We start from the raw sequence: 24,980 nt of genomic DNA, 5'->3' as shown, positions 1-24,980 counted from the left end.
TTAACTGAGGCTGTCATCCTAAATGAGCTCCTTCAGCCCTTCATTCCAGGATGGATTTGAGATAAGTTGGGCTCCAAATTAACTGACCATGCCAACAAAACCATTCCCTAAACACCCATCTTCACATCCTTCTTTTAAACTCTCCCTCTGCTTTCTCTTTTCTCCCACTGTCCCATTCATATGGCTTCTTGATCCCTGTATTCAGCAGGACTTCTCTTCGCATGTTCCCTCTCCATCTTCTTTCCTCCCTGTTTTCTCTTTCCCTTCCTTATGTTCGCTCAGCCTCCCTGAACACCACCCACCATATAATAATATACTTTCCTGGTTATTTTCTTGCCCCAAGTAAAGCTTTATGCCCATGTTGCAAAGCAATAAATAGGCCTGAATTTTTTCTTAATAAGAAATGACTCCATTTATAAGGACCACAAAGAGATGATCTTAGCAGACAACCACTTTTGATTTTAGCTGGAATGAAATAACAATAACTGCTTTTTGAAGAACCAAAATTAAGTAAAATTTGCCTGCTAGCAGGCAGTTTAAAAGCCTACAAAAATTGTGACAATTGAGAAAATTTAGCAAGATTCAGCAATCCCACATCAGTTCCCATATAAACTGTTATATTTGCTCTATGAACAGTTGTTACCTTTCACAAAATACTGAAATTTATGTGGCTCTGCACTTCTGATAGCATCTGTGAGTTTTTGCAAAGGCTAGTTTCACTATCTATAGTTATTCCACCACCTTCCAGGAATTCAACAATTCAGACTCCTAATCTGTCTCCCACAGGCAGGAATGCCACATTAGGTCACAGCATCACAACAAGTTCCCCTCAAATGGAGCCTGTGGCTATCAACGCAATGGCGTAACTTGTCTCCATGAATTCAGACAGCAGGAAATTCCCTGCTGATCAGGTTTTCCTGAATGTCATCTACAGGAACTTTTTATTATTTAATAATAATAATAAAAAAATCTGCAATCTGGAATTGAAGATAAATTGTAGCCACGTTATTTCTTTAGTTTGGTCTTCTAGACACTGAGAACAAACAAGTTTTAGCCATCTAAGTAATTGTAAATATTACCAAAATGTGGATTTGTGTAATGGCATTTATGATTTCCCTGTGAGAGTGATCAACTAAACTGTTTGCACATATTTTACACAAAGAGGACTTTTCTTCCTAGAACTGAGTGGAAACATCGAGGTATTTACTTGGCATAACTCAGATACATCATGCTATCTATTTTGGACCTAGTCCTAAAAATCTACAACCAAGCTTATGCTAACATATGGGAAGAAAAAAGGATTTTTTTGCACCAGACCAAAGAGGGTAGCATTTCCTAGGTATGTGTGTATGCCTAGAAGGGGCAAAGACTGGGTACAGCATTTAAAGTCTCTCCCAAGCACTCATTCTGAAGTGCTGCAGTACAGCAAAGATAATAACTAACAGATGGACTTTCATTCCTAAGTGGTGAATAACCTCTTCGTGTGGTTATGATTTGGTGAACGTGGAAGTAGGGAAATGCTCTCTTGAATTAGGTATGAAAGGCAGAAAGCAAATACAATGCATTGAAATAATGCACAGTATTTATATTTAACTCTGTCACTAGAATTCTGACATTCTAAAAAACCTAAACCAGTGAATTTGATTCGTCCAGATACATGACAAAAATAGAAAACTCAATGAGCAAAACAGCAGAGATCTTAGGAACAAACAAAAAACCCCCCAAGACTTGCCATAACACTTCCTTTATAACTAACTCTTCAAAACAATATGAAGGAATACTCTGCCTGAACACTTTTTTAAGGAAAGAGAATAGGAACCTAGTTCAAGTTGATATTTTAATATAAAAAAATTATATACTACAGTTTACAGAAGTATTTAAAACCTTCTAGCTCCTCCTTCCACTATTGGTTATGTTTCTTCTGCTGTTCTAAGACCTCCGTAATTTGCCTCAACAGATGTTCATTAACCTCTCCTCCGTACAACTGATACCTGCATAATTTAATCAATACCAGTACAGACCAGATGCCTGGCCAAACCCTTTTCAAGTCAAATCCTTATCGTAAGTACAATTGCCATCAAAAATGTGCTTCTTCTGGGGGGGAAAAAAAAAGAAAAAAAAAAAAAAGAAAATTAGGACAAGCAACCTTCTCTTATCAACCATTTGGACCACAAGTCCTCCTGGGAATCAACTAAAAAAGTACAGGAAGAAAAACTGCCAGCATAGCAGGAAAGCATCTTGGACATCATCACCATCTCCTAACTACACCTACATTCACAGGGTACATAAAGGCACAGCCAATTAATGAGAAAACTATGAAGCTGTTCCTTTTCCTTGTCATATTTCAGCCATAGTTCATCCCCAAACAATGACCATGTTAAGATAACAATCTTAAGCTATAACAATCGAAGGTCTCCCCTCTTTCATGGGCTGTAAGAGGCTTTGCCACTAGAGAAATTTAAGAACTGTTGAAAAGTCAAGTGTAAAATAGGGAAAAGAAAAACTGAACTCACAACCCCCCTCTTACGAGAAACATATTTTAGGGAGTTTAAACATCCTGGAAGAAAAAAAAGTAATAGCCAGGTGAAGATAGCAGGAACAAATGTCACCTAAATTATTTGACACAATAGATGTCAAAAAAACCTCATTGGTTTGTTCACTTCTACCCTAGAAAATATATGAGACAGTTAATGGAAAGGAGAGAGGAGAGAGAAGTAAAGTAAGAGTACAAGTACCATAGAAGCACAAAGGCTGTCCTTGTTTAAGCCTCTTGAGAATGAGGCAATTGCACAAAGGAAACAAGCACAGTAGAAGCTGTTTAATGGCAGTAATGGAAAAATATATCAATTGATGGCAAAACCCATAAAGCAGATAAGGCAACTGCATCAACAATTTAGTGGACTGAGCTTTAAGAGTGATGTGGTAAAAGGATTCGGGATCACAATAATGAACTAAAGATTAACTGAAGTACAGAACATTCTGCATCTTTTAGTTATAAAACAAAGTACAACAAAACAAAACAAAAGGAAAATGTGAAACTAGCAAATGTCAGTTTCTTGCATTTGGCAGAATTTGGTGCAAAGAATACAGAAATAAAGTGATACTGAATTTCAAGAATGCAAATACTTTCCCCATCTCATAAGACATAATGAAAAAAAGAACAAAAATCCAGCAGCAAGTAAAGATGTTATAATTCAAGTGCATCACAGCAATCGTTCTTTACACACACATGGGAATTTACTTACTTTGTGAGTCAGGCAGCTTCACAAACTGCTTAAAAGCTCAAGGTTTACAACTCTTCAAATATTATACAGCTGACATATTAAAAAAATGTAAACCACAATCATGTACGGCCACTATATGACTTAGATAAACAAAACAGCCTGAGTTAATGCTAGCCAGAAGACAATGTGAATATGGAATTTCACAAGGGAAAAGTTCTGATTAATAAGACAGTGAGCTGGCTACTGCAGATGAATGCCTTAAGTTTCAAAAATGGAAAAGGTATCAGTGGCATATTTAGTACGAGTAAAAGCTGTGCGTGGTTCCCCAAAAATGCAGGAAGTCAAAATATGAGACTTGTACCACTAATACAATACTGGCATGGTCACGGGGAAAAAGCATGTAGAAAAATGTAGAAAATCTACTTTAATGACAGTACACTGATACACAGCCCCATGAAACCTAACTATAAATAATTTTAGAGGTGTAAGTTGTACCAAGGAGTATCAAAGGATGCAATGAAAAACACTTAATACATCAAGTTCAGAAAACTAAAACATCAGATTTCATTTTACAAATTAATGTAAGCAAGCAGTACACTGCTAAAATAAACAAATATAAAACTGATGAGAAATCAGTCACGGTAAATTGGCAGTATTTTTGTGATTATGCTTGGGTTAATCTAATGAACCTCCACTTCAGGAAGAATTGATCCTTCTCTAATTTTGAATCTCTGAATAGCAAGCACTAACTTCCAAATTTAGCTCATATAAACAGAGTCTAAATACCTTTAACACTCTGTATTGAATAGTGGAAACATATTCACAAATTTTATACTTATTTTCATGGGAATCCAAGTACCATAAACATTCCATTAAGGTAAAAGGTTACCAATGCTTTACAATGAAAATGAAAAGCTATGATGTAAAGAAAACAAATTATTCTCTTGGGATACAAGCAGGAAGGTCAATTCCCTACTTGGCAACATTGAAACAATCAGCCATAGCTCACTTAGGTCAAAAGAGAGAAAACAAAAGAGGGATTCCCTTTTGGCAGGATCAGGAGGAAATAACAGGTTTTCTCCTTCCTGACAAGAACATGAAAAGTTGTCTTCTCCTCTGTCTCTTTAAAAATACTCATGGCTATGCTGCCATGTTTTCACCTAGCTGCAGATTCCAAGTTCAGCCTATCACTTCAACTGTCCAAGGCAGAGTCTGTATCTTTGCTTCTAGAAGCCTTTACAACCTTTCCATGCTCCTGAAATGAAGGAACTATGCTAACTTTAAGTCAGCATCTCATTGTTTTCTTCCAAGAAACCAGCAGCAAATCATTTTTTTCCTTCAGAAAAATATTTTAACAGCAACCCACAGAGCTGAATTAAGCCGCACAATAGATCTCACAACTCTTACTCTATACTGGAATAGGACAAAGGGTTTGAGTGTCACTTTGGCTCTACAGCTCATTTTCACCAGCTCCTTCTCTCAGCCAAGGGGCTACAGATTATTCAACAGGGTTTTTCCCATTATAGTATTCTCTTGAATTTCATAGCCTGTTTTCCTACCTTCAAATCTGCCTTACATGTGTATGCTACACAGCAGATTAACTTCCATGGAAACTTTTTCCACACTATTCATATGTTACATAGGTACATACATATAGGGGAGTCCCCTCTGTTCTGCAGTAGAAATGGCAGACTGGAGCAAACTGCAAGATTTGTTCTTGAAACAGTCTTTTCTAGCTGCACATTCTAAGAGAGGACATGAAATTTGCTTGTGCAGGTGCTGGATGGGCTGTTCCCATGCTTTAAACCCAGACGTAATAAGGAAAGAAGATACTGTATACAGCTTTTCTGGTTTAGGATGTGGGGTCTGCCTACCTGCTTTGCAAGAATGAAGTGTCTGGGTGTCTTCAGATCTGACCGTGGTGCTTATAGAACACCACTACATGACTGGACAGGTCAAACTACTGGCTGAAGCCAACTGTAACATTTCGATTGTTCTCTCATCCTCCAGCTCCTTACTTACATATTTGTGCAATAATGTCTCAGTCAGCAACTCTCTAGCTGGGACACTCTAGAAACCCTAAAGCAATACCATTAATTATAAAACTGTTCATCCAAAAGAATTCAGCATGGATTACAAAACACTGGATTGTTACTTTAAAAAAGAACAGGCGTCTACTGGTTCATAAAGGAATCCCTTTCAAGAAAAAAATGATTGCACAAGATAGTAAGATGGACAAACTCTGGGTTTTTTTTGAAATCATCCCAAAAATCTTTCGAAAGGTCAAATAATTGTAGTCATCCATCACAAACGTTCAGTTATGCATGCTACAGATTCTGACCATACACACTTACTACACTCAGCAATGAGTAGCTTTTTGCTTTCCATCTCTGTTGTGTAACAGAGGATTTCAATGAAGAATGTAAGTAGCTAGGAAAGAAAGTGACTGCTTTTTACAGTAAAAGCTGTGTAACCTGGCATCTGCTGCTTTGCTTTTGTCAGCAGAGAAACTGATGTTCAGATCAAGAAGGAACGTGTGAAAAATGACACTGTAATGGCTGAAGTAACAAACTAGGAAGTCTGAAATGACCTGCAGGAAAACGTAAGGAAGTATTCAGTCAGAAAAGCAAGAAGTTTTAATTTTAAAAACCCCACAAACCAAAATCCAACTCTCTGGGAAAAAAAACAGCAGTAAGTATTAATACACAGGAGTGCTGTGTTTTAAGAAACAGACTACAGACCAAATTCTATTTCCCCTTGAGCAGCACAAAGTCACCAGTGCCTGACTAGAGTTGTGCAGTTAAGAATGACTATTGCAAGCTGGCTCCCTGCTTTTGTAAAGCTGGCAGAGCTGCTTTTGTGCCAGCTGCTGCAAGCTACAGAGGAGTAATGAATTCTACTGTCAATCTTCTGGCATAGGTTAAAGCCAGCTTGGGGTCTGTTCCAGCTCATGCCAAGGCCAGCAGTTCAGCCAAGGATTTGTATCCTTAATTCCTGTTTCATGCATATTGTCTACTACACAAATGTGAAAAGAAATTGCTTCCTAAGTAAGACTAAGTAAGAATCATAAACAAAGCACACCACTTTTCAACGTTTGCAGAAAATGCAAAGAAGGAAATAATGCTTGAAACGTGCTAATTCCAGCACACTTGTTTTGCAAGATCAAGTAGAATTTTTGAAGACAGGTCATAATAGAATGATAAAAAGAATCGATCTATGCACCACATAAACAGCAGTGACTTTTTAAAGAAATTGACTTATGTGTGAAAAGCAGAAAGCAAAGATTATAAGTTCTCTTGGTTTTACATGAAGTTATTCACAAATGATAATGCAGGAAGAAGTGCCCAAGGAAGAGAGCATGAAAAACTAAGGAAAACATTAACAGATCAATACCTGAGGCTACCTTCAATGTATTTCAATAACAGGGTTTGAAAAATAATCTTAAAGTAACTGACAAAACAAGTATCTAACAGATATTTTAAAGATAAGGAAATAAATAATCTAAATGCTACATTAAAAAATGTGTTTCCATTACATTTCTTGTACTTTTTGAATTCCAGGATAATTTTCCAAAAGTCTGTTGGCTTATTTGCACATACTAAGACAAAAAGCTTCACCTTCCTAAACCTATTACTGTGACTACTACAACCTACTGATGTGATCTAACCCACAGTTATTTAAAAACAATAGACTACAAAAGAAAATTCTCTTTGAGCACAGAGTTAAGTCATCCAAGGAAATAACTCACATTTCTGCCAGCTGATCTTGAGACAAGGAAGTGATCCAGAATTACTAACATCATCCAGCCTTCTGGAAAGCAACTGAATAAAATCAGTTAAAGCAAAAGAAATGTTCACCACCATAAAAAAATGGCATTTAGTAGAGGAGAACCTCTGATACTCGTTTAGCAGATTTTCTTCCCTGTGGTCCACAAGAATTAAGTGACAAACATGCCATTATTCTCATGTGCCCCAGCCAGTGCCACCACAGACAGTTAAGAAGCCCCCTGATGTTGGAAATGGCACAAAAATACTTTTGGTATTTTTTGCTTTCTGAGTAATTGAAGCATGAACTACACCAGTACTGCTGATACAGAAAACAATTCCACAACTGATTCTGTACCCATCCCTCTATGATGTGGCAGTTTTACAACAGGAAAGTGATTTTGGGAAGGGATGGTTGCTGTCTTGGTTTAGATTTTGTTACACAAAGCCTGATAAGGCTATTCTCAGGAAAATGAGAAGGTGTATTTCCCAAACCACACTGTGTAATTTGGCTGTTGCACCTTTCCTTTCCTTACTGGAAAAACCAATACTCTTATCATATGAAATCACTTTGAAGGCATCCCAAATAAAGGTCTGAAGACAGTCATGACATTAATTTATCCTGAAGAAAGAAAATACTACTTTATGAAAGAATGTAGACTATAAAAATCATCCAAGAGGCAGAAGTTAAACCTTTCTTGGAATAGTTACAGCTGAAGAGAGAATGGACACCAATACTGACTAAATTGCGTAACACGTGATCAAAGCAAGCAGTACCAAACGGAAAACTATTCTGACCCATTCAAATGCAGATTTTTTTCCAAACTTCCCTTAAAACCAAAAGGTTTTAAGCAAAAAAGAGAGTTATGTAATGCTTATTTTTTGAAACCCTCCTTTGCAAGATTCCTCATAAAGCAAGTGTAGCAAATGAGAAGATAAACCAAGTGTAACTAAGAGTTATAGGGCATGAAATGACAGGTAAAGCTGAGAAGACATGAGGAGAAATAAAGATGCTTTAAGTTACCCCAATTAACTGTGGAGTGCTACCAATTCATATTGAAAGCAATTCTTACAAACTGGTTTTAGAGAAGACAGAAATAAGAACTTACCATTAAGTTCTCTAGGAACTGTCACCACTGATGGTAAAAGACACATAGCAAGAAAGCAAGTACAGTGTTTGGCAGCTATCCATGATATCTGCACACCAGTGGCTTTCTTAAGCTCTACAGAACTCCTGTGAGAAAGCAGAAATCAGTACTTCATGGCTAATTTATATTTCTGGAGAAAGGAAAAAATAAAACCCCAAAAATTTAAAGCATTCTACAAAGAACCTTCAAACTAAAAGGATGATTTGCTGTGAAACACAGAAAACAACCAAAACTAAACCACAGACTCCTGTTTCATAAACAGTTGCAGGAAATGCTTCCGTAACACACTTATCTTAAAACTAGAAGACTAACATTTTATAATCCTGCTTAGATACTCTCTGAAACACCACTGCACTTCCTCAATAATACAAAATTGTGACCGTGAAAAGGATTTTTTTCCAAAAAATTCTGCTAAGCCTAAAACCAGCATCTGACATATATTTACAGCTTTTCTATAATCTAGTGCTTGTGGAGAAGAAATTTTTCTGGTGAGCACAGAAGTTGCAGATAACAAAACATTCATGTAGACTTATGTGTATGAGTAGCCTACACCAATCCTACTCCTTCAGTCTGCCCACAAAGTGATGGAAAAGCATTTTGCCATACAGGAATATGCAGCATAAAATCACGCAGAATGAGGAGGCACAGGATGAGAAATTACACTGAGCTGACAGCAGCACTCAAGGCTACACAAACCAGCACTTAACACTTCCCACTGTTAAAGAAACCTAGATAAAGAAAGGTGAGGGAGCTCTGTCTCCACTCAGTTTTTGATCCACAGGGAAGACCACTAAGCAGCAAGCTGGGCATGTTTGGATCACAAGTGCTTCTACTGCAATTCCAGGTACTGATCCATAGAGTACAAACAATACTGTCTGATTAATATAGGGATGAGGAACCAAAAGGAGAAGAAACTGAAACAAATTCTCTCTTACTTAACTGCAATGCAACTACAGTAAAAATCTGAATTCCCTCACAGAGGCTTTGTCACAACAACTGTGCTGAGAGCGCTTGCTGGCACAGACACAGCTTATGTCGACAGAAGTGACTTTATGCTGACAGCAGTCCCATCATTCCAAGCAAACTTTGTTCTTTCCTTTCAGAGGAGGAATTTTTTTTTCAGTATGCTGTTTCCTTAACCTGTCTGCACTGCCCCAGCTGGGCCTGCTCCACCAACTTATATGAAAAGATTCACATAATTTCCAAGTGAGGAACTGCAATTCTCAAGTCAAGATGCGCTTCTGTTTTAACTTTCTGATTTTTCCTATACTTTAAACTTAACATTCACTACGTGAGATAAATACCAATTACTCCAACCTCATTATCAACCAACATAGGCTGATTCTAGGAATACAGAGAAGTCTCAGACTTCAGAATATTTAGGTTAATTTAATTTAATGAACAAGAATTCCCGCTCAAATCTGTGACATAAGGAAAAGCTATAGATATTTCAGAAGAGGCAAACGGTTAAATAAGAAAAAAACCCCTAGTGAGCACAAGAGATAGTCAACTTCTATATTAAACTGGTTTATTTCCCAAACCTCCTACACAGCTATTGGAAAAGTTTTCCTTCTTTCTTAAAAAAGGAAATATGGAAGACTACTGCTTATACTGTCAAGATCTTTTCAACTCCTCACACCACCCCACCAGCAAGTAGGCTGGAAGGCACAAGAAGCTGGGAGAAGACACAGCAAGGACAGCTGATCACAACAGGCCAAAGGGATATTCCACACCACACCTGGCCAACATTACAGGCAAATTAAATTAAATTAAAAACAAAGCTGGCTGGGGGCTGCTGCTTAGGAACTGGCTGGACACTGGTCAGTGGATGGTAAGCAATTTCACTGGGCATCAGTTGTTTTGTATATTCTAATTCTTTTATCATTCTCATCCTTTCCTTTTTTGTCCTATTAAACTATCTCTATTGCAACACAATAATTCTAATTTTCTATTTCTGAATCATTCCCCATCCCCCTGGGATGTTGTGGGGTGCTGTGTGAGTGCCTGAACTGTGTTTAGCTGCCTGCTAGGTTAAAACATGACAGCAGGGACCTCTTCAGACCCCAAGGCCTTTAATACATGATCAAGAGGAGTCTTGCCGTAAGATCCAATACCTCTTTCAGTACTCTGGGATGAAACCCACGAGGCTCCTTGGACTTCTGAATATTCAGCTGAAACAGCTGGTCCCTTACAACTTCAGTGTTCACAAATGAGAACTCACTATTCCCACACTTATAAAACTCAGACACAGGGTACTAGGCAGTCCATGGTGTTTCATGTTTCTTCCCTGCATATATGAAGCAGGGCTCTGTATCTTCAAATTCAGGTAAAAACAACAGGTTTCTAGCTGGCAATTCTGATGGCAAATGTTACAACCATATTTCAAAAAGTGATTGCAAAGGGGAAAAAAAATCCATCAAAATCATTAAGAGTTTGCACTTGAATTTGAACTGAAAAGTACATTACACATTTTTTAATATTACTGTGAAAAAAACAGCATAAACTGGAACCTAAGTTACAGCTAAAATTCTTACAACATACCCTTATTCCCTCTGTATAAATAATGTATCATATTTTAGGGAAGCATATTATTTACATTTGTTACCTTTGAAGACAAGAATGTACTTTCAGATGCTTAACTAGGAATCACTGGTGAACCACAATAAGTTATGATACTAAGCTGATACATATCCTTTTCAGTAACAATGTGACAACAGGGTGGAGTGTTCGGAATGGTATTTATACTAGCAAAAAATATTTCTTTGAAGTTTAATTTTAAAGTTCAAGATTATTGTCTGTTCTGAAAACAAAGAAAACAATTCTGCACAAGTCTGAATTTTGAAGACAAAAGCCCACACCCAGGAATACAGTAACATGAAGAGTGATGAGCAAGCAACTTTGAGAAAAATGTGTAATTTCAAATGCAGTGAACGGACTGTGATAAAAATATAATTTTTGCTTATTTAAAAAGACAACTCTTCTTGAGTATCATCTTGACTATCACTTCAACTCCCTCTGGAAGGTTAACATATCCACAGAGAAACCTCCAGAAAGAAATGGATGTATGAATTTCTGAGGGTCAGTATAGTTATTTAGCATTTTAAGACAAACCTATATTCTGTTACATTGGCAGGGACTGCTGCTGAAGCAGCTTAGGTACAGGCACACTCAGTAATTGCACTGAAATGTCAATACTGACATATTAAAAGACAAAGAATTAGCATTTTTGCCAAATAATTTTTAAAACCATTTGTAATTACTCACTGAAGTTTTATCCATGAGATTATGTAATCTCCAACTGTAATATTAAGGACTAATAAATGTGTTCCATCTTCTTACTGTTTTTAATTACTAAGCACATAAACTGAAGAAGCACCTTACCTGATAGAATTTCGGTTCCTGTTTTCTATTTTCATTAAAATTTGTACATCTGATAGAGGAGATGCTGTATAGATTTTTAATCTGAAAAAAAAAGTGAAGATGCAGAAATTATGTAAAATGACTTTTCTTCCTGTCATCCATAAGAAATGACTATCTTATGCATGTCAAGAGCCAAAATAATGTACATTTTCATTAAAACAATAATTTGTCACATAATTAGGTGTTTTCTATAAACGAGGGTTGTAATTATTAGCATGTTTTTCTAATTATTCTGAAGGTTTACTCTCATGTCCATTGAGGTTAATTATGATTACATTTTCCAGAATTACTGTTGCTTTATTTGGTCTGCGTGCCATGACTCAGTTTCTTAATTTTTTGCTGGTTTAAATTTGGTGGCTGTACCCCAGGGTTAGTTGGTTGGTGAATGTTAGGATGGTTTTCATCACAGGAATTAAAGATGTACTTTTGACTGGGAACTCAGCTCTGCAAGCTGGTACTGCAGCTAATTTAAGCCATGTATTCAGAACCATTCCCTTTTATTAGTGCATTAGATCAATGAGGAAGGAAAGTTCGGTACACACCTTTGACAAACTACAGGATCTGACTCCACTGGATCAATGTATGGCTTGAGGATATCAGCAAGTGTTTTATCATCAGGCACCCTTTCAGCAAAGATAAAAATCAAGCATGTGAGACATCGTTCATCAGGTACATAAGTTTCTACTGTGAGTCACCTGAAGGAAGCTGTAGGTTAGCATGCTACAATGGCACAGCTGAGTAGTTTATGGGAGGATCATAAACGTCATCAATACTGCACAGATATTGGCAGCTTTATCTCAATTTCAGCACTGGATTTCACAGGCACTTTTAAGGAGTAAACAGATGCGTATCTCTAGTTTCTAACCCTGCAAAAGAAACAAGCTGCTCCTGCAGTCCTAGAAGCAGACAAGGACATATTTCTCACCTCCCTTCAGGCTAGGAAAAAAGGAGAAGCATTTGTCAATTACAGCTTATTTTTTTGTCTTTTCAAAATGCGTTTGTGGACTTTCCTACAAAGCAAACAATGCAATCACTTCACCCTGTATGAAGGTTAGCTTCAGAGTGCAGGTGAGGAGGGGTGGCAAATCGTGCTGAACATCTGCTCCATGAGAAGAGAGTATGTCACGTGCAGGGTTACTACTATTATGAATATACAAGCTCTCTTTTTACATAGAGAAAAGGACTAACAAACATTAAGCCTGATTTGGAAAGCCTGCTAGCTTTCAGAGAGAACAGGACTATACAATTTTTTTTTAGATTGAAATGCCCTTTTATTTAAGACTAAAATTAATACCTAAGTTTACCCTCTTATAAGAGAACTCGGTAAGAACTGATCCAAGTATTTTGCAGTTCAACTTCAACAGATTTAAACTTTATAAAAACAGTTTTTAAAGTTCTGTACCCTTTTAAAGTGTATTCAGCATGACAGTGAGGAAATAAGAGCTTCAAATGCCAGTAGAACTTGTTCTCCCTGGAAACAAAAAGAAATGCATATTCTTAGTCTTAGTAGGTAACAACTACCACTTTTCTATGATAAAGCTTGGTAACCTACAGCACGGGTGCAGAAGAAAAGACACGGTTAAGATTTTGAATGGCTTCAAAGAGTTACAGGGACATGCAGAGAAGCTGAGATGTCCTTTGAAAGATGTAGCACTCCCACATCCTGCTAAATTTCAAGTTCTCATGGGATGAAAATCTGTTACTTACAAATATAATATCATCAATTAACTGATCAACAGTATTTCACATTTTAAAAGTGAGTATATTCCTGCTGCCCTTTAATTTCAGAAAAGGAAACTGCTTTTTGGCATATCCACCAGGACAGATTACCAAACCTCTGCAACAATAACAGCCTGAGTCCCAGCTGAGGCTGGGTCCTACAGAACACAAGGGACTCAACTTTTTCCAGCTATGATGGCCTCAATAGAAAATGTGTCATGGCCAGGGAAGGAAGTTGCCTTCTGGCATAACATGGATAAGAGAAGTTAGAAAGAACAAACATTTTACAGAAAGATCGTAAAATTTCTGGTAGGGACAAAGTGATGTCACATTCCTTTCTTCTTTATGTTAGTTGTTATTTTTAAGACCCACCTTCTCTTTGCAGCTAGCATAAGTAATACCTGAGAACAGAAGCTACTGAAGCATAGCTTGAGAACAGCATCATCTTAGCCTGTACTTCTAGAGAATACTTTGCTAGATTGGGCAGTCTCTACTTGCCTTTTTGCTTATTTGCAGAAAATCTGCAGAAACATTTCTAAAAGAATTCCCTAAGAGAAAGCACAGCCTAAAAGGTAGGTTCCTGGCCCTTTGCTCTGGTTCAGAAATTCACACTCTTGACAAACAGCAAAGATTTAGAAATCAGAGCTCAAACATCTGTGAAGCACAGGGACATCTAATGGTGTTTTTTTTTTAACTACTTTTATAAACATTATTTCAAACCAAAGAATTACTGCATCCAGGATAATCACCCTCAGTTATCCAAAGATTCTGGTTTACAATAAAAAGTAAACACAGTGTTGTTCCAACATATTATTTAATTTGTTTATCAGGCAAATGAAATATTATCCAGCAGGTTCTAGCTGGTTGCAGAGAGGAGTGTATGTGCATCCACTAGCAAAATAGTAAACTTAGCTGCTAAGCTCAATTAACTGTGATATCAATTTTTGAATGTGAGCACTTTTTATAAAGTGAGCTTATCAAATAAATAATTCCTTTACCTAGTTGTTCCTAGGAGAAAAGTGAGCTTTACAGTTGAACCATATTTTCTGGAGTGTAAGTAAAATCAGATGTGCTAGTATTTACCAAAAAAAAGAGCACGCAGGAACCCCCAGCTCCAAGAAAGTAATAATTAGAATAAAACAAATAAATGAAAGCCAGGGTCCCCAAAGCAATGTGTGCCTCAGCAGAGCTGTGCAGCATGCCTTGTGGTTCCTCCCTTCTCTCTGCTCATGCTTGTTAAAGTGGAGAATGAGAATGCCTTGAAAGGTAGAATTAGAGAACATCAGGTCTGGAAAAGGTAAGATTGTCTGACCACAAATGAAGGATAACACAGAAAACATATAGCATATATATATATAACCAGAAGCTGGCAAAGTATTTGGGCCCATGAATTTTATGCTATTTTGCATATTGGTATGACAGTCTTACATTACCAAACTGCAAAATGTTTTGAAATACCTCAAAACCATTGAGTGGAATTTTGGGAGTTTTTTGCAAGGTAAGTAAAACAAGGTTTTGCAATTCTTATCTTGACAGCTGAAGGAAGCACTAATGCTACCATACACACAGAGCAAACTGGAATTTCAATAGGGTTATGTAACCAGTTCAGTTCCCTTGCGATTAACAAGCTTGTGATTCCTCTCAGACATCTTTGTATCTGCCATTTAACATGGAATGGTGTTATTTCAAAGCACTTTCCCAGGGAGACTATTAAAAGTTAGTAAGCTTTAGACACAGAAATAGGGTCACCACCATTAGCTGAAGGAAACACGATGGACACGTTTATTACAAGGTTTATAAGGACTGTTCAAAAGAGGGTTTTGCTCTATGTTATTAATCAACATGAGGCTTGCTAGCAAGTTTTCATTTAACTCACTGTCTTCCAGAATTTTTTCAAACAGGCCATGTTTATCTATTCTAAGTGACCAACCCTTTCTGTGACACTTTGATCTTTAAATCAAGACAGCCAAAGCATGAGAGAGACAAACCATGACAGCTCACAGAAACATGCACGTGGCCCAAAGGACTGTCTCTAACACAGGCACTTGAAAAAGAAATGCTCTGACAAGAACTTTTAGCTATCTTCTACCTGTTGCTAGGAACACTCGTCATGTGTCTGTACAAATGGTTGTCACACAGCACATCCTCATTTCACATGCAAGACTGATTCCCTGTGGGCTCACTGAGGCAGACTCAGTTCATCACTGCAGCTGTAAAATCAGCTTAAGAGGATTCTTCTCAGACTTTTGCTCTACCTCCCCCATCCAGGCACAATCTAGTCTATGGAATAGTGCACAGGAAGTGCTGTGAATCAGGGAAGTTGAAGGTAAAAAGCGCATTTTTCATCAAAAAGTTCCACTTTGAAAAAACAGAAATGTTGATTTTTTTTTCTCAGCAAACTAATACCATAATAGTAATACTGGCAATTAATGACTTCATCTCTCTTTAAAGTACTCTTGCCTGGAAGTAAATGGCAAGCAGAAAGAAGCAAGGCAGTTTAAGAACAGGATAGAAGCAGGCAGGAAAAAAAGAAGCATGTAACAGAAATAGCTTCATACTCTTCACTGTACAATGAAGTACTGAAGAACAACCTGCTGGGTGCCTGTTATTGAAGTGAAGGATCCCTCACCATCACTGATGTGTGCCCAGAGAACTTGATGCCAACTGTAGATGCTACCAAAGTATCTTCACAACAAGTTCTGATCAAAGTTAGATATCCTGGCTCCAGATCTCACTGACTTCATTTTCCATTATGGCTCACTGGGGCAGTGTTTCCTTCAAACACAACCAACATGTAGCATGTTCATTTTCGAAATGAAAATGCCTAATTGAATAAGTCATCTGCATTTGAGTAACAGCTCACTCCATGAAGCATTTCATGCCACTCTGCTGCCATGGAACGCCCTTCCAACAGTGCCTTGGTTTTTTGGATACCAAGGCACTGATTATAAAACTACCAAACAGCAGAGATCTGGGTGAAGCCACAAGTACATCAATGATGTCAGTAAAAGTAGCATCATAGCCCATCCCTGCACTGCTTGGTTTCATCTCCTGTTCTGGCTACTTCAGAAACATGGAAATGGATCAGAGGGAAAAGGGGAGCCACGCATCTCTCTCTCTGCATGAGATATAGATGCAAAATACATTCAGAACCACACAGGCTGTTTCACAACTACAGTTCTACTAGAAGTAACTATCTACCTTTCATTCCTCCTAAAACTTCCAAAAACTTATTTTGTCATCAACTGTAGTTCTCCCAGACCAATGGGTAGATGATTTAAAATTTTTTCACAGCAACAACAGAAACATTTTTACTTCTGATGTTACAAAGACAGCAGCAGTATATACAAATTGGCTGTCTCCTCCAGCTGGCTCTCAGAACAACTGAGAATTTTCACTACCTTTACAGTTAGAGCACTACCTAAGAAGATGCTCAAAAAACTGTTCGTAGACAGTACAGCTGCTGAGGATTAAAGGACTGATCTACAAAGGATTCTGAACTTGGGCAAACCCGTTAAGTGCCTTGGCAGATTTCTAGAAGTGTCTAATGTTTACGCATTTCTTAAAAAACATATGAAATATTTCATAAAGCTTAACTTTCCTACCTAGGCTTCCTCTGACCACTTCCTCTCAGTTTTGTCTAGAATGCAGTAGAACTGTTTTAAACGTGCTTAGAAGGTGTTTTTAAAAGTGCATGTATATATGTATGCAAACTGAAGTATTTATTGACAAAAAATTCCAAATTCATCACATCTTAAGACATCAACTGCAGTTCTGTTTCTACAGAAGTATTTCACTGCCAGCCTGTCAAAGACAGTGATTCATTGATGATTTGCTTTCAATTTAGCAACTAGTATTCTTAAAATATTAGTATACAGGATATCTTACATCAAAGTGCAAATGCTGTAGCATTTCCTGTCTCTTTCATTTTGAATTCATCAAAGTGATTAAAAAGACATGAAGTTTAATAACAGACCAGCTATTCTTTCATCTGGCAACTAGTACTCTCTCAGAATGCACTGAAGTTTAATTGAAGTACTGAGCATTCAGCTCATATAGTTTTGGATAATATTACCTTCCTTGACTTTCTTTCCTTTAGCAACTTAACTTTCTTCTTCGTGGGTCCAAGAAAGCAAGCAAACCTATGTACTAAGTAACAACTAAATCCAAGTTTAACAGCTCCACTGGTGTAATATTAAGTCAAAACCCAGATCAGAAAACTCCTTTCTATATTCTCAAAATCAACACTTCCAACAATAAATTTAATTGTCTACCTAGCTAAGGATTAGAGCTGACATTTTAGAACTTCCAGGTGTACCTCAAAGTGTAACACCTATGATCTCCTAAATTATGCTAATCCCAAATCTCCACACTGTATTTTTTTCTCACAATTACATTAAAGAGGAGAGGGAATGTAAAACCTTCCTTCTTCTCCCACATATATCCCCCTGACCAAATGCTCCCAGGCTGCAAGCATGCCTGCTACAAGAGAGGTTTGTAGCCCTCTGGCCCCTCTTGGTGGGGAAGAGAGGTAAAAAGGATTTTGACCGGGAAATATGCTGTGAAAGGAGCATGGAGGAAGCTGGCTGGAGATGTCTACGACAGCAAGCAGCAAGGAGGGCTGGAGCAGAGCAGCACAAGCTGCAGAGCTCAGGGAACTGCACTGCCCCATTTCAGTGTCTCACTGTATCATTCCTGCCAGCGAACAGGAGCCATGGACTCGCAAGCTCATTCCCCTCTTCCCATTCGACCTGCTGGCTAGAGCTTTCCAGCTGTTGCTCTTGCTCTTGGTTTCAGCCTGGCCTCATCTTTCACCCCTTTCCCCAGAGGCTGCCTATCCCAGCAATTCACCCCATCAACTGCATGGCAGAACGTGTCCAGTGGGAAACTCTCAGATGTATTGAAAATAAGGGCACCACAGGAAATGTAGGGTGAAGCAGCACTTTAAAAATAATTTATGAATAAGAACTCAGATGCACCATGAGTTCACACTCTGGATTCAGACACTACTTTCTAATGACCCTCCATTACCTAGATATTCAATATTACACATTAGTCTAATCCATGTGTTGCCCAGCATCGGCATGTGTGCTTTCACAACATCAGATTTAGCAAACAAACTCATGGAATCCAGGAAATGCAGAGTCTGGTTAACACATCGAAACAACACTCATCTGTCCTCCAGCGCTGGCACAGGCAGGGGATGACACAAGAACACATCCTGTACTTCCTGGTTTCAGAGTACTCTCATTCCTGCCTTATACTGCCCAAGAGCTTGGCTCACAGGGAGAGTGTCAAGAGGACATGGGAGAAGCCTGTTCTCAGTTTTCCACGCACAGATGTTGAGCATCTTCCAGCCCCCACCCTCTGGAGCAATCTGTCTACAAATCTCCACTGACAAACAGCATGAGAAGGGGCTCACATCTGCAAGGAGAGGGATCAGACCCTGAGCACCGTCAGGTGCTAAGCTCATATAATGGAAATATGACTATTTGCATAGCTTTACCTCATTTCAATGTGATATTCAACAAAATGTTGTGAGTGTCATGAAATCCCATTACATGGGTGCTAAATGCCTGATAATCACTGGTTTGACCAAACTTGATTCCTTAGAACTCATTTAAAGAGAATAGGCAGAACATGACAGTTAAAAAAAACCAAAACAAACAACCAAAAAACAAAAAAAAACCCCAACCCAGAACCCAGATGTTAATTTTTAATCTGCATCACTGAATTCAAATAACCCATTGCTGTGTGAATAACACTAGCAGCAATAGAGAGGAAATACATCCTTTGTGTAATAATCACTGAGCATGTTCCATACCCTTGGACAGCATTTGCAAGAAAAGGATGGTGATTTCCAATGCTATTCAGGACAGAGAATATTATCCAGTCCCCATCCTGGTGGGATGTAAAAGTCCCAGAGAAGCTACCATTCCACAGCAACAACAAAAGTTCCCTAGGACTTCATGAATGACACCAACCAGTAAGGCATTCTACCAGAAAGCCTGTGAAATATTTCCATGTCTGTTTGCCAAGAAGTTACCTTCCTTGCCCCATTCTCTTAGATTTTAAATCTGCTTCTGTTAAAACTACAAGAAGTACACAAAACACATGAAATAATCTGCTCAAAGTTTAATTTGTTCCAAACGCAAGCTACACTTCAGTCTGTACCCAAAAAGGCTTTCTAGAGAAAAAAAAATAGGTACATGAAGGCAAATGTCTCTTCAGTACAGCACTGTACCATGCCCAGGATCTTCCCAATGCTGTCAAACCTCCCTGTGTCTGTGCCCCTGTGTCCTTGTTTAGCTACTGACCCCAGCATTCCTGTGCTTCCTCTTGAGGGCTGCTTCTTACCCTGTATGTTTTAAGTGCATTATGTTGTTTTATCTGCTACATTGAGGAAATTCCCCATTAAAGTGAAACTCAGCTCCAAGTCTGAGATACTTTTTCCAGCATGAGACTAGTAATAGGGATCTGTATAAGGCAGAGCATGCAGCCAAAGACAGGGAAGTCAGTGCAGAGGGAGACAACCTCTGTAAGGTCTGCGACAGACCTGGTCTATTCTAAGACCAGACATATAAATCTGAGACAGAGGGAGGAGAAATTACCTCAGATTTCCTTTCTTTCCATTGGTTCAGTCTGGGTTTTCTCGGACAGAACTGGTAAAATATTTAACTTTAAAAAGTTACACTTCTACATCTATTTGATGCCTAATGTTCTGCTAAAATCTACGTGCAAAACCAAACCTGCCTATGATTTTCCCTAGAGCAGCCTAAACGATCCAGGTGGGTGTGCTGAGCAGTTTCCAGGTGGGTTATTACTCTGTCAGAGACAGACCTCTGGTGGCCAGTCAGAGACTGACACCGTGGAGTGCACAGCTCCCAGAACAGAGGGACAGTGCATCCTGAAAACACAAATTGCCACCAAAACTGAGACCATGAACAAAACAAATAAAGGAGCCATCGGGGGGATGTGAGCCATCAGGGATGTCACTGCTGTGAGAAGCTCAGAAGGCATTTTTATTTGACCCCAGTATACCACTGAGCTGAACTGTAGACCTGATTCTTGTTGCAATGAAATACCTAATAATTTCTTCCATTTTTACTGTGAAAATACTTTGAAATAAAAATTCTGGATGTCAGAGAAAAACCACAGAGTGGATAAAGGAAGAAATATTTAAATTTTCCTTAGCCGCCTTCTTAAATTTTTGTGTGTCTGCATTTGTCTCTCTAAGCTGTGCTGTATCAAACATTCCCACTCTCCAGCACAGCAACTCCCACCACAGAATGCAACTCAGGTGCTGAAGCACCTCTTCAGATTTGAAGTCAGCCTTTCCAGAGGCAGGGATTTCTGCAAGCTTTCTACATCAATCCTCTATCATAAAATCTCCAAAGAAGCATTTTCTTTTTCCAGCAAAAAACCTAACTGTTAATAAAAAAAAAGACCACAACAGCACTGATTCTTCCTACCATTACTCAATGTTAGCATTTTTCAAAATAAAGTATGAATTATGTAAGCTGTTAAACTGAGCTCAAAGAACCTAAAGAAGATGAAAATATAAAGCATGAAATATTAAACAATATTTTGCAAAATACAAGGTGCATCTAACAGATCTTAAAGCAAGCATATTGGTATGAACTTAAATTCTCATCATTATATGCTCAGTGAAAATAAAATAATGCTGACTGTAACCAACTGAAGACTCACACGGAATTGAAGGTGGTAGAATTTTCTCTTCTTTTTGTAAATCCAACAGGCAGTGTTTTTAGCTCAATATTACACCCTCGAGCTTTGTTCCTTAAGCAGTATAACTGGCAAAAAATAAAAACATTTTTTTTTAAAAATCTGAGTATATAAACCCCCTGAAAATTAAACAATAAAAAACTGGCAGGAATTATGAGAATACTATAGAAAAGGCCATATTTAATGAAATACTCTCAATATTTAAAAAACCATCCTGAGTGAAAAAAAATTAAGTAAGCCTAGAAACTCTCTGAAACATTTTTGTAAGTTTTTTTACTATTAAAAAAGAACATGCCAATGACCTACTCATAGTAAAAGTTCTTTAACACACCTTGGAAGTCACAGTGTGATCATTGTGGCCGTAATAACACCACGAGGATGCCTTCTGGGTTACAACCCCACTGGCAGAATGGATGCACAAGCACTATCCCATCTGCTGTCAAATTCTGATTTGAAGGCAACACTAAGAGCACCATCCCATTAACATGCTCAGTACCACACCCTAAAGCTGCCACCCATGCAGCATCTCCCCATCTTCAGCACACATCTTCAGGACATCATAGTGCTAAATACACACACACACGCAATATAACTCCAGCCAGAGAGGAAACTGGAGTCTTCTGAATTTATTCTGTCATCAATGTGAGTCCTGAGTTTAGGGCTATATTTCAAGATACCTTCACAGGACTGAAAAACAAAATGGCCCTGATGCCTTTTTGTGATTTATGAATAAGTCAAAATTTGGAGTAGAGTTGGTTGAGTTTTTTGGGTTTGTTTGTTTGTTCATTGTTTTTAGTTTGGAGAGTGTGTGGTTGCTGAAAGAGCTCCAGCAAAAACCCCTTTTCCCTTAGAAGGCTGGCTTTTATGTCACTCTTGCTTAGATTTAGTCTTTGAAGAACTCTAGCTGTCTTTATTTGGTATATAGGGAACCACATAACAATTTTTAGGCAACTGATAAATTCACTGTTTACCTGGGAAGTACATAACTTAAAATTTCAAAAGTTGTGGAAGTGTAAGGAAACATTCAGACTTTCTTAACAGACATCTAGCATCCAACAGCAACAGTGGTCATGCATAAATTTTAAGAATTGTTAGTGATCTTTCCTTCCAAGCAACTGGATGTAGTCATCAATACTATTGCTGCATAAACCTAGACACTTCTTTTGATTTCAGGCTCTAAAATTCAGGGTCATTAACACCTTCATAAGAGAGGTACCAGCTCTGGAATCTGGAATCTGCAATCTGGAAAAATTGGGGCTACCTCTGTGGGAATTCAAAGGTAGCCAACCCTAATTCCAACAGAACAAAAGGAGAATCAAAAACTTACAAGTCTTTTTGTTGCTGGATTATGCACAATACAATGTCGAGCAGCAGCATCAGCTGTCCTTCCTACATCTTCCAGGAAACGATAATCTGAAGGTTAAATAGAACAAAGGAAAATGTAGTGCCACCCTAGTAAAACCAGGGAGCTTTAGAACACACAAGGTATGTTCTTACCACTCAGAAGGTTCAAGTCAGTAAATTCATTTACGGAGACAAACGCTGTTTTATCCCTGACTCCATTACAGCTCAGTGCAAGCTTATGTTTCTTTACACACAAGAGGCTGAAATGACAAAAATAAATAAATAAAATTAACATGTTCAGCACATGGATGGGGAAAATAATCAAAACTATTTAGTTCAGATAACAGATACCTGCACGAATATTTCATGCATCGCGGACATCTGTACTTGGCTGCTTCTTTGCTACAGGTTTCACACCTGAAAGAAGTAAAAAACACTTCTCAGTAAGACAGCATTTTTGCACCTGACTGGCCTATGAAAAGTGCCTGCTCAACAACCAGGCCATCCATCAGCATTTTCAGGAAAAGCTATTGAAAGTACATCTTGAAAGGAGAAAGTGAAAATACAAATACCCTGGATTAGGAAAGGTGGCAGATGAAAGAACACAAGCTATGGGCAGTATCTCCAAACACACCCATATTAAAACTCTGTAGATGCTTGAAAGAAAAAAGCACACATGCTAACTTGCAGAGCTGGAAATGCAGCAAACCTTTATCAGTTTATGCTTTGGGGCCTGGTTATATCAGTGCTTTTCTCTTTTTGCATCACCTGTAATGTGTAGTATACCATGATGGCTTATAACACTCCCAGTTTTAAGCAGACAGAAAATAAATTACAAGGATTCTTACTAAACCCTGAACAATGCATCCCATTTTTTCACTGGATCAAAAAGAGCATGACAACATCAGCCAAGCACCTTCTGGCTGTCAGCAGTGCAAACTCCAAAGTCAGGGAACCTTTCAGGCACAATGTGTAAGGCTTATCAATATATAAATATCAGTGAAAAAATAAATTCCTCTACAAATACGACCATATGTTTTTAACTAGGCTATTAAAACAGCTGTTTCTCCCATTCTTCGAAAAAAGGTATTGATATGTCAACAGAAATAATAATCACTCTGATTTTAAATCTGACAAACAGAAAAGAGAAATAACATTTCCCCCACGTCAGTAAAGTTTTCGAGAGCAGTACAAACGCAACTACTAAGGGATAAATATCAGCCCAAACCCATTTCTCTTCCTCTCCCCACCACGTGCTCGCTGCTTGCCGGCAGTGAGGGCCTGAAGGACAAGCCCAGCAATACCATCGCCTGACGAGATCCGTGAATTAGCAGCACTTAGCCATTCTAAGAACCGGAAAAAAGGGCTTCAAACACCGCAGACCACAAACGGGGAGTTACTCCGAGCCGCGATTCCCCTTCCCAGCTCTGCAGGATCTCTGCAGTCCCCGCCGCCCGTCACCGCTCCGGCGAGGCTCTGCCCGGCGCCCCCCGGGAGAGCCAGCGCGCGGCCCCTCGCTCGGTCGGGCCTCACCCGCTCGGGAGCAGTGCGGGGACTGCAGGGCACAGGGTGACCCGCCGAGCCTCGGGAAAGGCGGTCCCGAATCCCGTGCGGCCGCTGCCGCCGCCGTACCGTACCTGTGCAGGGACATCTTCCCGCCGCCCGCCGCCCGTCCAGCACCGCCGGGTCCGTCCCGCTCCGCCATGGCCGCGCCGAGGGGCCTCACGGGGCACGCGCGGCCTCTGCTGCCCGGCGGCGCCGCCTGGCGGCTGCGAGACCCAGCGCAGGCGCACGAGGCGTGCCCGCACCCGCCGCACCGGGACCTGCGGCGCTCCCTGACGTGCGGCGCTCCCGTACCTGCGGGGCTCCGGGACCTGCGGGGCTCCAGGACCTGCTATGTCCCAGCCACGGAGGCTTTCCAGAGCACAGGGACGGCTTCCCAAGCCGCTCACCGCGCCGCACACCAGCACGCTGCCAAAGCGCACCCAGGTGACGGCGAACATCGCGCCTCATCGGTCCGTGTCCCGCTGCAGCAGGCCGTCGTCCCCGCTGTCTGCGTGCGATGTGCATTTCTGCCTACGGAAATGCACATACTCACATCCGAGCAGCCTTGTAAGACTTTAAACTCCTTGCTTTTGAAATAGATAATTTCTGAGATGAAGAATTCCCCAAAATAGGACAATGAGATGAATAAATACATACAACGAAGCACACATTTTCTGAAACGTTGTAATATTACAAAATACTCCCAAACATTTGCCGAAACATCACCTCCAAAGCCAATCTAAGAGCAAATGTCAAATCATAATGTCAAGGTATTGATCTTGAAAATGCAAAGAAGTGAGACATTTTCTCAGCCTTCTGTAATCTTGCTGTTTTTTGTTTTACCAGCTTGTTGTCAAAGTGGTCCAAAATCATGCTTAGATGCAAAATTTAAGGTCATGTGTACATTACTCAGTAAAAAAACAACTTACTATTACTTTGTAAAAGCAAACATTGTCTCTGGCAGTATTCCATGGCACAGAGTGTATGCATTTCCCCTTGGGAAGAGAAGTGCTGCCACCTAGGAAAAGTGCCCTTCTAGAGGATTTTCATAATTTCTAAGAATGACCTAT

At 39.2% G+C, this 24,980-nt stretch overlaps 1 protein-coding gene across 4 annotated transcripts in view; it reads right to left on the bottom strand.

The window, feature by feature from the left end:
- ZNHIT6 (zinc finger HIT-type containing 6) overlaps positions 1–24,108 on the bottom strand; it is a 31,269-nt gene extending 7,161 nt beyond the window's left edge. The window contains exons 1-10 of one of the 4 annotated variants that reach the window (XR_015773348.1): positions 24,003–24,108; positions 22,717–22,782; positions 22,519–22,625; positions 22,349–22,434; positions 20,986–21,089; positions 12,959–13,027; positions 12,099–12,179; positions 11,518–11,598; positions 8,098–8,222; positions 6,973–7,034 (exon numbers count right to left, since the gene is read on the bottom strand). Coding sequence is in view for 1 of the 4 variants with exons in the window: in XM_005521273.3 (XP_005521330.3) it covers positions 11,518–11,598; positions 12,099–12,179; positions 12,959–13,027; positions 20,986–21,089; positions 22,349–22,434; positions 22,519–22,625; positions 22,717–22,782; positions 24,003–24,070 (662 nt within the window). In the remaining 3 variants the exon portion in view is untranslated. Of the gene's footprint in view, positions 1–6,972; positions 7,046–8,097; positions 8,223–11,517; positions 11,599–12,098; positions 12,180–12,958; positions 13,028–20,985; positions 21,090–22,348; positions 22,435–22,518; positions 22,626–22,716; positions 22,783–24,002 lie in introns of all 4 variants that reach the window. The other 3 variants (XR_015773350.1, XR_015773349.1, XM_005521273.3) reach the window with 3 other exon arrangements.
- Positions 24,109–24,980: the final 872 nt, after the last annotated feature.

This window comes from Pseudopodoces humilis, chromosome 10 (assembly GCF_049639895.1).
Source record: "Pseudopodoces humilis isolate 2021_Gansu_Grassland_sample_001 chromosome 10, ASM4963989v1, whole genome shotgun sequence".
Taxonomy (NCBI): Eukaryota; Metazoa; Chordata; class Aves; order Passeriformes; family Paridae; genus Pseudopodoces; species Pseudopodoces humilis.
Note: the sequence above shows the minus strand (reverse complement) of the source record. Positions and strands in the feature narration are given on the sequence as shown.